Source organism: Equus przewalskii, chromosome 6, assembly GCF_037783145.1.
Source record: "Equus przewalskii isolate Varuska chromosome 6, EquPr2, whole genome shotgun sequence".
Taxonomy (NCBI): domain Eukaryota; kingdom Metazoa; phylum Chordata; class Mammalia; order Perissodactyla; family Equidae; genus Equus; species Equus przewalskii.
In genome coordinates, this window is record NC_091836.1 from 23,307,555 (window position 1) to 23,321,164 (window position 13,610).

General features: G+C 37.5%; 1 protein-coding gene across 8 annotated transcripts in view; it reads right to left on the reverse strand.

The window, feature by feature from the left end:
• Positions 1-7,165: 7,165 nt before the first annotated feature.
• The window catches only part of NXPE1 (neurexophilin and PC-esterase domain family member 1), a 34,900-nt gene continuing 28,455 nt past the window's right edge, over positions 7,166-13,610 (reverse strand). For all 8 annotated transcript variants that reach the window (XM_070623176.1, XM_070623171.1, XM_070623174.1 and 5 more), the window contains 3 exons: positions 12,897-12,958; positions 8,325-8,537; positions 7,166-7,949 (listed from right to left, as the gene is read on the reverse strand). In XM_070623176.1, coding sequence (XP_070479277.1) covers positions 7,414-7,949; positions 8,325-8,537; positions 12,897-12,958 — 811 coding nt within the window. In that variant the 3' untranslated portion in view covers positions 7,166-7,413. The remainder of the gene's footprint in view (positions 7,950-8,324; positions 8,538-12,896; positions 12,959-13,610) is intronic.

Below are 13,610 nucleotides of genomic sequence, written 5' to 3' on the forward strand. Positions count from 1 at the left end.
ATTGTGAAGTTTCAGTTGCACATTACTATTTGTCAGTCACCATATAAACGTGCCCCTTTACCCCTCTGCCCACCCCCAAACTCCCCTCTCCTCTGGTAACCACTACTCTGTTCTCTTTGTCCATGTGTTAGTTTATCTTCTACATATCAGTGAAATCATGTCATGTTTGTCTTTCTCTATCTGGCTTATTTCACTTAACATAATACCCTCAAGGTCCATCCATGTTGTAGCGAGTGGGATGATTTTGTCTTTATTTATGGCTGAGTAGTATTCCTTTGTATATGTAGACCACATCTTCTTTATCCACTCATCAGTCAGTGGGCACTTGGGTTGCTCCCACATCTTGGCTATTGTGAATAATGCTGCAATGAACATAGGGGTGCATAAGTCTCTTTGAATTGTTATTTCAAGTTCTTTGGATAAATACCCAGTAGTGGAATAGCTGGGTCTTATGGTATTTCTATTTTTAATTTTTTGAGAAATCTCCTTACTGTTTTCCATAGTGGCTGCACCAGTTTGCATTTCCACCAGCAGTCTATGGGAGTTCCCTTCTCTCCACATCCTCTCCAACATTTGCTATTTTTTGTCTTGGTGATTCTTGCAATTCTAATGGGTGTAAGGTGATATCTCATTATAGTTTTGATTTGCATTTCCCTGATGATTAATGATGTTGAGCATCTTTGCATGTGCCTATTGGCCATCTGTATATCTTCTTTGGAGAAATCTGTTCAGATCCTCTGCCCATTTTTGGATTGGGTTGTTTGGTTTTTTGTTCTTGAATTGCATAAGTTCTTTACATGTTTTGGAGAATAACTGCTTGTCGGATATATGATTTGCAAATATTTTCTCCCAGTTGGTGGGTTGTCTTTTCATTTTGTTCCTGGCTTCTTTTGCATCGCAGAAGCTCTTTAGTCTGATATAATCCTATTTCTTTGTTTGTTCTTTTGTTTCCCATGCCTGAATAGACATGGTATTTGAAAAGATCCTTCTAAGGCCAGTGTCAAAGAGTGTACTGCCTATATTCTCTTCTAGGAGTTTTACGGTTTCACATCTTTCCTTCAAGTCTTCAATCCATTTTGAGTTAATTTTTGTGTATGGTGTGAGACAATGGTCTACTTTCATTCTTTTGCATGTGGCTGTCCAGTTTTCCCAACACCGTTTATTGAAGAAACTTTCCTTTCTCCATTGTATATTCTTCACTCCTTTGTTGAAGATTAGCTGTCTGTAGATGTGTGGTTTTATTTCTGGGCTTTCAGTTCTGTTCCATTGATCTGTGTGTCTGTTTTTGTGCCAGCACCATGCTGTTTTGATTCCTATAGCTTTGTAGTATATTTTGAAGTCAGGGATTTTGATGCTTCCAGCTTTGTTCTTTTTTCTCAGGATTGCTTTGGCTATTTGGGGTCTTTTGTTGTTCCATATACATTTTAGGATTCTTTGTTCAATTTCCATGAAGAATGTCATTGGGATTCTGATTGGGATTGCACTGAATCTGTAGGTTGCTTTAGGTAATATGGACATTTTAGCTATGTTTATTCTTCCAATCCATGTGCATGGAATATCTTTCCATTTCTTTATGTCATCTTCGATTTCTTTCAGTAATGTCTTATAGTTTTCATTGTATAGGTCTTTCACCTCCTTAGTTAAATTTATTCCTAGATATTTTATTATTTTTGTTGAAATTGTAAATAGAATTGTATTCTTGAGTTCTCTTTCTACTAGTTTGTTATTGCAATATAGAAATGCCACTGATTTTTGTAAGTTGATTTTGTACCCTGTAACTTTGCTGTAGTTGCTATTTCTAAAAGTTTTCTGATGGATTCTGTAGGGTTTTCATATTTGTAGAATCATGTCGTCTGCAAACAGCAAAGAGTTTCACTTCTTTCCAATTTGGATGCCTTTTATTTCTTTTTCTTGCCTAATTGCTCTGGCCAGAACCTCCAATACTATGTTGAATAGGAGTGGTGAGAGTGGGCACCCTTGTCTTGTTCCTGTTCTCACAGGGATGGCTTTCAGTTTTTCCCCATTGAGAATGATGCTGGATGTGGGTTTGTCATATATGGCCTTTTTCATGTTGAGGTACTTTCCTTCTATACCCATTTTATTGAGGGTTTTTATCATAAATGGATGTTGGCTCTTGTCAAATGCCTTTTCTGCATCTGTTGAGATGATCATGTGTTTTTTATTCCTCATTTTATTAATGTGGTATATCACATCGATTGATTTGCAGATGTTGAACCATTCCTGCATCCCTGGTATAAATCCCACTTGGTCATGGTGTATGATCCTTTTAGTGTATTGCTGTATTCTGTTTGCCAATATTTTGTTGAGGATTTTTGTGTCTATGTTCATCAGCAATATTGGCCTTGATTTTCCTTCTTTGTGTTGTCCTTGTCTGGTCTTTGTATCAGGGTGATGTTGGCCTCATAGAATGAGTTAGGAAGCATTCTGTCTTCAATTTTTTGTAATCATTTGAGAAGCATAGATATTAAATCTTTGAATGTTTGGTAGAGTTTTCCAGAGAAGCCATCTGGTCCTACACTTTTATTTTTGGGAGGTTTTTGATTACTGTTTCAATCTCTTTACTTGCGATTGGTCTATTCAAATTCTCTATTTCTTGTTGATTCAGTTTTGGGATGTTGTACAAGTCTAAGAATTTATCCGTTTCTTCTAGGCTGTCCAATTTGTTGTGTGCCTTGCTTTTTTAAGAAGGATATCTTTTGAATATGTTTTCATTTCAGTATATATTGAGCTGTCTCAGTCATCCATTAGGATGGACACACATTATTGCATAGTATGGATGTCATTCTTTAACCTCCCTGTCAGTGGACATACAGATTTTTCTAGTCTTCTGCTAATACAGGGTTGAATTTAGTAATCTTGTACAGATACCCTGGAAATGAAGTTAGTGGGTTGAAATTTAACAGCATTTGATTGTCTGTGTTCTAAAAAGTGAAAACGTTTGTGTTTTTGTTCTAGCAATTGTCTTCATGTAACGTATAAGTTTATATCTACAATAAATTTATATAAAATATTTCATCTTCTCTTTCTTCAGCAATATCTATTGACTCTCTACTATAAGCAGAGACCAAAATTATGTATCTTTGTGTTTACCCTTATTTCCTTAAATATGTGTTTTAATAAACAAGTTATATATGTCATATATAGTCGTATATATCACCATATATAGTATATATAGTATATTATATGTTGTATATACTGCATATATGTTATTATACGTACTATATATAATGTAGTATATGCTAAATATTATAGCACATAGTATATACTATATTATATAAATATATACAATAAATATAATATAAATAATAAATATATATAATATATAATAGTATATATTGTTATATATAACTTGTTTATTAAAAGATGTATTTTTAATATATGTGTATATATTCATGCATATGTATATTACTTATTAGCTTTAAAAAGTATCTTTTAATACCAGGCTAAAAATGATAAGGAATTTCTCCACCTGTCCTCCTCCAACTTTTCTTATTTACAACATTTCTACATTGTCACAGTTTATAATATTTACATTCTGTTTTCCAACCCTAATCTCGGTAGTTTTATCATGTTTTTGGCTAGTACCATGGTTAAGTGGATTCAGTAATTGTCATCATTCTGTTTGTAGGAGGTTTTACCATTTATCTCTTGTTTAGCTGAAGTTGGTCTTCTACATTTTTTTAAAAAAAGAGGTTTATAGGGACCATATCCCCTGAGTTTGTTGTAACAGTTGGATTTTTAAAAAAAGGCTGAATCTATAAATAATCTGAGATTTATTTGATATGAGGTTTGATGTGAGAATACAAATTAACTTGTATCCTACAGTAATGTCTGATAACTAGTGAAACTATTTTGCTTATTGCTTCCTTAACCTTCAGAAAGATGAAACTGTCCAAGGACAAATTTAGAATTAATAGATGCTTTCCTTCAAGGAAACGGAGACCCAAACAGAAAAACATGTGTTCAGTGAATTTGAGGGTTTAGGGGAGAAAATAGTTCAAGTAATGAATACAGAACCTACTTTGAGAAGAAAAGGAAATTGGACTAGAAGAGGTCTTATAAGGTGAAAGAAAATGGAAGAATCATGGAAACATGCCTGGGACAGAAGAGGCATTCAGTATATTTTTGTTTACTGAATCAGTGAGTGAATTCAACATTTCTGGGAGGTGTAATGAGAGTGAGAGTATAAGAAATATAGAAGATTAGGAGTTGGTGGTTAGAAAGTGTGAGATGTTAGTTGGGTGATAGCAAGGTTCAAGGTGTGGCCCTCAAAATGGGTTGTCAAAATACGTTAGATGTGAAGGTTACTGGTACTTGGAATGAAAACTCACCAGGAGGCTCGAGGCTTGAATTGGTTTGGATGTGGGATCTAAATTCTTTCAGGGCAGTGGAAGGAGTTTCGGGAGAGGATGAAGACTTAGCCAGCTACCTACTTATTCAGTGAATATGGGGAAACAATTAACTCTGTGAGGTAGGTCCTATCTTATATTCATTTTATAGATTAGAAAATGAAGCAGGAAGATGTTAAGTAATTTGCATATGGCCATAAAATTAATAACTGCCAGTGTCAAGATTCATATCCAGGCAATCTGACTCTCAAGTCTATGATCTAACTTTTCCATACCCACCTTCAAATTTGTGTGAATGTATGTGTGTCTGTGTGGTGGTGGTGGTGGGGCAGGTGTTGTTACTGTATGTGAGTACGACCCTAGGGGATGGTGCAGAGGCTGAGCACCATGAAACTCCTAGATTTTGTCCCATCAGCCAGAGTTGTCCTATGGGGCAGCTCAGGGAGCTCTTGAGTCTACTTTGTGTATACAGTGGTCCCCCCTTATCCACAGTTTCACTTTCCGAGGTTTCAGTTGTTCACAGTCAACCAATTGCAGCCATCCTCTGCTGCTGACATCCAACCATCAACATCCTAATGGCTCGATGATCCTCCTTCTGAAGGTCAATAGTAACCTAATGCTATGTCACAATGGCTACGTCATTCACTCACTTCATCTCATCACATAGGCATTGTATCATCTCACATCATCACAAGGAAGGGTGAGTACAGTACAGTAAGATATTTTGAGAGAGAGAGACACCATATTCATGTAACTTTTTTATAGTATATTGTTATAATTGTTCCATTTTATTATTTTGCTGTGAATAATTTGTAAATTAAACTTTATCATAGGTATGTACGTATAGGAAAAACATAGTATCTATAGAGTTCAGGACTATCTGTGGTTTCAGGCATCCTCTGGGGGTCTTGGACCATATCCCCCATGGATGAGGGGAGACTACTGTATAGTTTGGAAGGAGACTTTTCCATTCCATAGTCACCCTATCCTCCAAGACCCAGCTGGTCACAAGGGATGGAGACTGACATTTAAAAAAAAAAAAACCCTTAAGCATTTAAGAAACCATGATATTTCTTCAAAATGTACTGAACAATGTATCCACTTGTTTGACAAACATTTTAGGACCTGTCTTGCGCTGGGCATAGTAAGAGGCATTCAAGGCAAGATCCCTACTCAAGAGTAATTTAAAATTTAGTTGGAGACACAAATTAAGACAAAATAGGTTTAACTCTATCTCATTTACTTTGCTCTCTCAGGTTATAAAGTTATGGGTAAACTGAGGGAATATTAAATCTTTCCCAATTAAAAAACTACTTGGGGGCTGGCCCCGTGGCATATTAGTTAAGTTTGTGCTCTGCTGTGGTGGTCTGGATTCGTGGGTTTGGATCCTGGGCGTGGACCTACCCCACTCATCAGCCATGCTGTGAAGGCAACCCACACACAAAATAGAGGAAGACCGACACAGATGTTAGCTCAGGGATAATATTCCTCAAGCGAAAAAAAAAAAAAAAAGAGGACGTTTGCCAATGGATGTTAGCTCAGGGCAAACCTTCCTCACTAAAAAAAAATTAATAATAGTAAAAAAATAAAAAGTGGCTCTTTACCACAGATAGTGTGAGATGTACTGTTTGAGAAGCTTTATCGCCTTGCTTTTCACATTTAAGTCTATGATCTCCCTGAACAGTTTGTGTGTGTGTGAATAGTGTAATGTAGAGGTCCAATTTTATTTTTTTCCACATGGATATCCTGTTTTCCCAGAGGGGAAACTATTAATTTTTGTATGTTGAACTTGTTGTAGGTCATCTTCTAAATTCTTATATTTAGCCTCAGCTTGTTTTTTTTTCCTGAGGAACATTTGCCCTGAGCTAACATCTGTTGCCAATCTATCTTCCTCTTTTTTTGCTTAAGGAAGATTGGCCTTGAGCTAACATCTGTGCCGGTCTTCCTCTATTTTGTATGTGGGCTGCTGCCACAGCATGGCTAATGAGTGATGTAGGTCCACACCTGGGATCTGAACCTGTGAACCTTAGCCACCAAAATGGAGAGCACTGAACTTACCCAGTACACCATATGGGGCTGACTCCTAGCCTCTTAGTTTTTTCCTAGAAGAATGATGAAATAAGCATGGACAGTCAACTTCTGTTCCTTTCTCACATGTACTGCCAGCACATTATTGAATAGAAGTAGTGATAGGCATTCATGTTTTCTTCCTGAAATGTTTATGTTTCATTCATTAAGTGATATTTGTTGTAGTTTTCTGGTAGATAACCTTTCTCAAGTTACGGGAGTTTTCTTCTATTTCTAGTTTGTTACTAGTTTTTCCCTCAGCTTCCAAGGGATCTGTGTTCAATTTTATCAAGTTTTTTCTTTTAAACTGGGGGTTGGCAAACTATGGTCTAGAGGTCAAATATGATCCACAATGTTTTTTTTAGGGCCCATGATCTAAGAATGGTTTTTACATTTTTTCAAAGTTGGGTAGAAATTAAAAGAAGAACAGTGTTTCCTGACGTGAAAATTATATGAAATTCAAATTTCAATGTCCACATTTTATTGGAATATAGCCATCCTTATTTGTTTACATGTTGTCTATGGCAGCTTTCTTGCTACAATGGCAGAGTTGAACAGTTGTGACAAATGACTTGCAAAGCCTAAAACATTTACTGTCTAGCCCTTTACAGAAAAACTTAGATGACCTCTGTTTAGACCATCATGGCAATCACAAGTTTACTGTCTTTTACCTTACTAAATTATCAGGTACAACTTCAGCCACAAGTAACAGAAATCATGACCCAAACTTGCTTAAAGAATAAGAACATTTATTATCATACATAGACAAGCTCCAAGCTTGGTGTAATCGTTCTTCATGTCTTTTTCTTTTGGCTTTGCATCCTATGCCAGTTGTCTTTGTTTTTAAGCATCCTCCCTGCCCAGACAGATTATCTTAAATTTGATTTTCTTAGTCCCTAAAATAAATTAACTTCTTGGACAAAACAAGCAGGGTTATTTGCAGAGATTGGGCCACAGAGATTTTGTTGTTTGTGCTTTAGCAGATGTAGTTTAAGAACATGTTAATCTGATTTCCAATCACATGGTCAGGTGGGTGGACATTATTGGTGCCATATGCAATAGTCATGTCCCAGGCATCAATGACACCCACGTTGAGATCTTTGAAAATGTCCTTCATGGTAAGATATTGAATGTAACCATGGAAATCTCCAAAGCTTTCTGTGTTTGAATGCATCTCCCTGATGTTTTCTGTCTTAAGGATCACTTTGGTGGCTGGGCTTCTCAGGAACAGTCGTTCAATAGCCTTGCGGACATTGATGGCCCTGCGAATGAAAATGTCAATGGGGAAGAGTCTGAAGTGCTGGCCAAGTGTGATGCTGATGGCTGTGTTTTTGTCACCTGGTATCCGGTCAATTTCCCGAGGAATATAACCCTCTTCTATCACAGAGTAGAGTTGCATTGTGACAAAAGGATAACTATGTTTTTTCCATTGAATCTGAGTGTGTCTTTCTGCATCCAGGAGCAAATGTTTCTTAAAAAGTCCAGTTCCATGAAGATCAAAAAATTTTAGTGCTGATAAAAAAAAATAAATCTTTTAACTAGAAGGCAATGATTAATATTTTCTAAAGGGATATCCTATCCTTTAAAGTAGTCACCTACCTAGATTATTTTTGACTGTAGCATTTCTACCCTCTAGGGCAGAGTACCTGTTCATACATGTGAAATGTCAATCAAAATGTAAAGTTCTCACTGGAGTTTATAAAGAGGAACATTTCTTGTGAAAGAGGGAATACAATATACTACACAATATATTTTAAATTAAAAGGCTCAAATATAGAAAGCTAAATGAAGTAAAAAACAAGACAGCCAAATGAAAGAACAGAGATCGCCTTGAAAGTATTTTAAAATCAGCTTGAACTTCTAAAAGATTTAAAAATAATTACATACTTTTTACAACTTTGGGTAAGTAGTAGATCCACTGACGCAGCGTAGAGTCTCCCAGGAGGTAAATGAGTTTTCCTTTCAAACAGTCTTTTATCTTAATTGTATTAAACTGAGTCTGGTTGCAAAACGTTGTAATCCACCTTCCTTCGAAAGTGTAACCACCAGGGACAGGAACCTTCATTCCAATTTGGCATTTCTCTTTTATGTTTTCTCTCTCTGGTAACAGAGATACTTGTGGTAAGTGATTTTATTGGCATAAGTTAAATATCCAGCCTTCTTTCTTTCTTTTGAGGAAGATTAGCCCTGGGCTAACGTCCACAGCCAATCCTCCTCTTTTTGCTGAGGAAGACTGGCCCTGAGCTAACATCCGTGCCCATCTTCCCCTACTTTGTATGTGGGATGCCTGCCACAGCATGGCGTGCCAAGCGGTGCCATGTCCGCACCCAGGATCCAAACCAGCGAACCCCAGGCCACCAAGAAGCAGAGCGTGTGCACTTAACCGCTGCGCCACCGGGCCGGTCCCTGTCCTTCCCTTTCTTGATCTCTTTCTCTCGTCCTCTAACTCCGATTTCCTAATTCCTTACCTTCCTAGTACATTCTTTGATCACCAGCTTTGCTTTAGGCAGTTCTACGCATTCTTTTGAGAGACTTTGAGTATCTTGACTCTTCCCTGTTCATTTTCTCCCAAATCTGGTCATTAGCTAAGTCCTGATGTTCTGTCATTTCTTTGCCATCCCTCCTGATTCTGTGGTGACTTAGGCCTTTGTCTCTAACCTAAATACTCGTGGTCTTCAAGTTGGTGTCCTTGCATCAAATCACTTACCTTTTGTTCCAGGAATGAAGCAATAATCTTATTTTTTCTATTAATTTTTTTATAGGAATATTTTTAATTTTTCAAAAAAGGCTTAAATATGTGATACTATGTCCACATTTCAAAAACCTCAAACAGTGTAAAATACCTAGCTTGAATTAATATTTTTTAATAGGATTTTGCTAAAGGTGCCATACAGCAGCCAACACAAACGAATATTTTGAGATTTTCCATCAAGTTCCTTTAGAATTACAGGCTCTGTGGCACATGGTCTGCCTTCTAACGCATCACAGGTACCAAATGTTTTGCTGTGGCATAACAAGATGATCAGATTTCTCACCTGTGTGTTTCCTTGTCACTTATTATGCCACGCCCCCTGCGGCCCCCAGCCCCAGCCAATGCCTGTATTGCAGGTTTTGTTACATCAGCACTTCTGTGCCGATATCTCATTCTGTATTAGATAGGAAGCAAATAATAATGATTTAAAAATATAAATTTGCTTATCCCTCACGTAACAGTCCTAGAGTGAGCAGACCAGGGCTAATATGATATTCATGATATCAGGGACTCCAGTTCCTTCTGTCTTGTTGTTCTGCCATTTTTTGGGGGGAAAGGGGGTAATAATCTTAACTTTATTATTTTTTCCCACAGCTTTATTGAGGTATAATTGGTATACAAAAAACTGCACACAATTAATGCATACAGTTTGATGAGTTTGAATATATGCATACATCCATGATACCATCACCACAATCAAGGTGCTGTTTTTAACCTATGACTTCAGTCTCATGGCCGACCATGGCTTTTTCATCTCTCCCCGTTATGTGTACAATTCAGCCAGTAGGAAGGGGAGAAATGAAAGGGTCGGCCAAGTTGTTTTACTTTTAAAGGCATGACTTAGAAGTTTCCCACATCACTTCCACTCACAATTCTGCCAAAAATCTAGTCACGGCCATAACTAGCTGCAGACAATGCTGTGACGTTTAGCTTGGTGACCATGGGTCCAGCTAAAATTAGGGGGTTCTATTGTTAAAGAGGGAGGAAGAAATGGATATTGGGAGAACACCCACAGTCTCTGCTTCACTCTCTGTGCTTAGCTCCCAAAGGCCTTGCAGTCTCTGCCTATGTCCACTGTGTTTGTAACCTGTGGACAAAGTGGCAAAATGGTGCTGGTGGCAGAATTGGAAAATTCTGGAATAGCTCTTATCTGGAATTACTTGGAATAGCTATTAAGTCCTGGTGATTTGACTTGCTAAAGAGAGTTTTCATCATCCTCTAATTATTTTGGCATTTCAGTGTGATAGGGCTTCTTTGAGGCTTGTCAGCATTGCACCCTGGATGGTTGAATACCATAACCCTGGAAACTTACGGTCCATACTTATTAAATATTCCCCATCCTAAGAATGTACTGGTATATTTGGTGAGAAGATAGCCTTTGAGCTTATTATTGTAAACCATATCTTGTATAATTTATGGGTCAAAGCATTCATTTTGCCAAGTGTCAAACGAAGCGCTCTGCAGGGCTATTTGAAATATATAAGAAATTCTGTTATGATTAGTCTTACATATTTATTTACTTAATAATTTTAGAATAGGCTTGAGTATTTTTAACACTATGTTGGTAATAGTGTTAAGATTCCATTATATTTGTGGATTAGTTTAGAGACTGTGGTGGGCAGGCTAAAGCCCTCCCACCCCCGACCCAAAGACAGCCAGTCCTAATCGCTGGGCTCTGTGAATATGTTACCCTCCCTGGCAAAAGGGACTCTCCACATGTGATTTAGGGTATGGATTTGAGATGGGAGATTATCCTGTATTATCCGGTGGGAACAATCTAAATCTCATCAGTCCTCAAAAGTACCAGAGGGAGGTGGAGGAACGGGTCAGAAAGATGTGATGTGAGTACTTGACCCACTGTTGCAGCTTTGAAAAATGGAGAAAGGGGGCTGTGAGGAATGTGGTGAGCCAGAAAAGGCCTGGAACACAGTCTATGCGGGAGCCTCCAGAAAGGAATGTGGCTTCTACACTTTGATTTTAGCTCAGTGAGACGTTTGACTACTGAACTACAGAACTGCAAGATGATGCATTTTGGTTGTTTTAAGCCACTCAATAAGAAAATGATACAGAGATGTCTGACATCTTTTCAATAGCAAGTCATTCCATTCAGAAATAATATTTTTCTTCTATTTACCTAGATTTTATCTTATATCCTTCAGCAACATTTTAAATTGTCTTTCTATAGATCATGTACTCTTTAAAAATTGTGAATTAGTTTTTGTGTGTGTGTGTGTGAGGAAGATTGGCCTTGAGCTGACATCTGTCATTAATCCTCCTCTTTTTGCTGAGGAAGATTGGCCCTGAGCTAACATCTGTGCCCATCTTCCTCTATTTTGTATGTGGGATGCCGCCACAGCATGGCTTGATGAGCTGTGCCTCAGTCCACACCTGAGATTTGAACCTGCGAACCCTGGGCCGCCAAAGCTGAGCACACAAACTTAACCACTACACCACCAGGCTGGCCCTGTGAATTTGTGTTTTTTAAAGCACAAAGTGGATCATATCACTCTCTTCCTTAATTGATTTTTGTAGCTTTCAAAAGCCTTCTGAATAAACCCTAAAATCCTCAGCATGGTACTTGAGAACCTCTATGATTTAGTTTCTTCCTCTCCTTTTAGCCTCATCCTTTGCTACATTCCATCAAATGCTCTCACTCCATTGGCCTGTTGAACGAAGTTCACGATAATTTTGCTCATGACTACAGTTATCAGATTAAAAATACAGGATACCAAATTGGAATTATTTCTAACAAGGAATAATTTTTGTGTATTTCTCCTGCAATATTTTCCCTTTATCTCATGTAACATGCATAAGCAATTAGAAATTACTCAAATTTAACTGATACCCTGTATTATTATTTGCTAAACCTGGCAACGCTACTCATGGTCTTTATGAGTTTTCCCTTTACTTAATTATCTGTCTATAGGTATTCTTCAGGGCTAAGTCAAATACCAACTTCAGCATAAGCCCTTTTGCCTTTTTTACTGTCTTCATAGAATTAGTAGGTTGAATGTCTTTCAGATGGCAGCCTTGCTAAACATTTATTTTTCTCCATTTGTCCGTAATGCCTCATATCTATTAGAACCTCAACAAACATTGGCTGAGTAAATGAATAAATTTAGGCAAGAAATCATTCGTTGAAGCAAATCTCCAAATGAATGTTATTGGTAAACTCAGGTAGGCTTTAAAGAAGGTTAAGGTAGTATAAACATTATTCTTCATCGGTAACATAGCTTGTGTTTGCCACTAAAACATGTTTAATGAAATGGAGTCTCTATATAAAATTGCTAAGTCCCTCCACTAAAGGTTAAGATGTTATTCCAACAGAGAATTAGGATAACCAAACCCAAATGTTCCTACTCTGAAGCTGTGGGTGTCCATCAGAGACGTTTGCACAGTGCCCTAGACAGAATCGCTGACTTAGGAGACGCACTCCCAGGTTTAAATATGAATGTAGGATATGAATACTTCCTCCTTTTGGGTAAATTAAGATGAAATCTGTTATAAAAACAGTTTGAAATAATTTCTGTGAATTGGTTTCTCTCTTTAAAATCCAAAGCAATTGACACCATAGAAACCTGCTAGGAATTATGCTCCAGGAAAACCATGATTACTAGGATTGATACTGACAAACTTTCCTCTTCATAATACTGTCTCTCAGAAGATGCATGCCAAGCACCATCTACCACAGGACAGAGCAGACTTACGGTAACATTGGGAGACGTGAATGTGTTCAAGATGTTTCATCATTTCAACTCCGACATTGGACCTTCAAGAAATAAAACAGTAAATTAACCTAATGTCTGTCCACAGGATACAAGTAATAGAAGTCACCTGCTTGTGAGTGAAGGATAATTTAAAATTTTCTCCAGTTGGAAAGTAGTATTCTTTTAAATTTTGTACGCATTGGGCATTGCATATGAATTGGGATTTTGGAAAACTGTCTAACTTTCTGAGAGCACCTAAAATCCAGGGTAGCTCTACTCATCTGCCACATGCAATCAGTGTGTCCTGGAATTTTAGATTCAACGTATTTATCTAATCGGCAAGTTCTCTTCTCTTTTGCTGCTTCCACATCACTTATGCGAGTTCATACAGTATTTTCCTTGGATTATTGTGAGCCTCTAATTGGCCAGGCTCTCTCAGTTTTAGCCCACCTATTTTCTTCAACATAACTGCAAGAACACCATTTCTAATTGCAAATACAATTGCATTCCTGCTTAAAATCCTTTATTTAAAATTCCCATCACTTACCTAAGGTGTTCAGGCTCCTTAGCTTGGCATGAAGACCCCTTATCACAGGGTTCCTACTTCCCTCTTTATCCATGTTTTCTGCTGTGTTTACCTTCCATTTGCCCTAGAAACTTGCTTTCTGAAGATTGTAAGGAAGATATGCATGAAGGAAGATAATGCATTTGCCT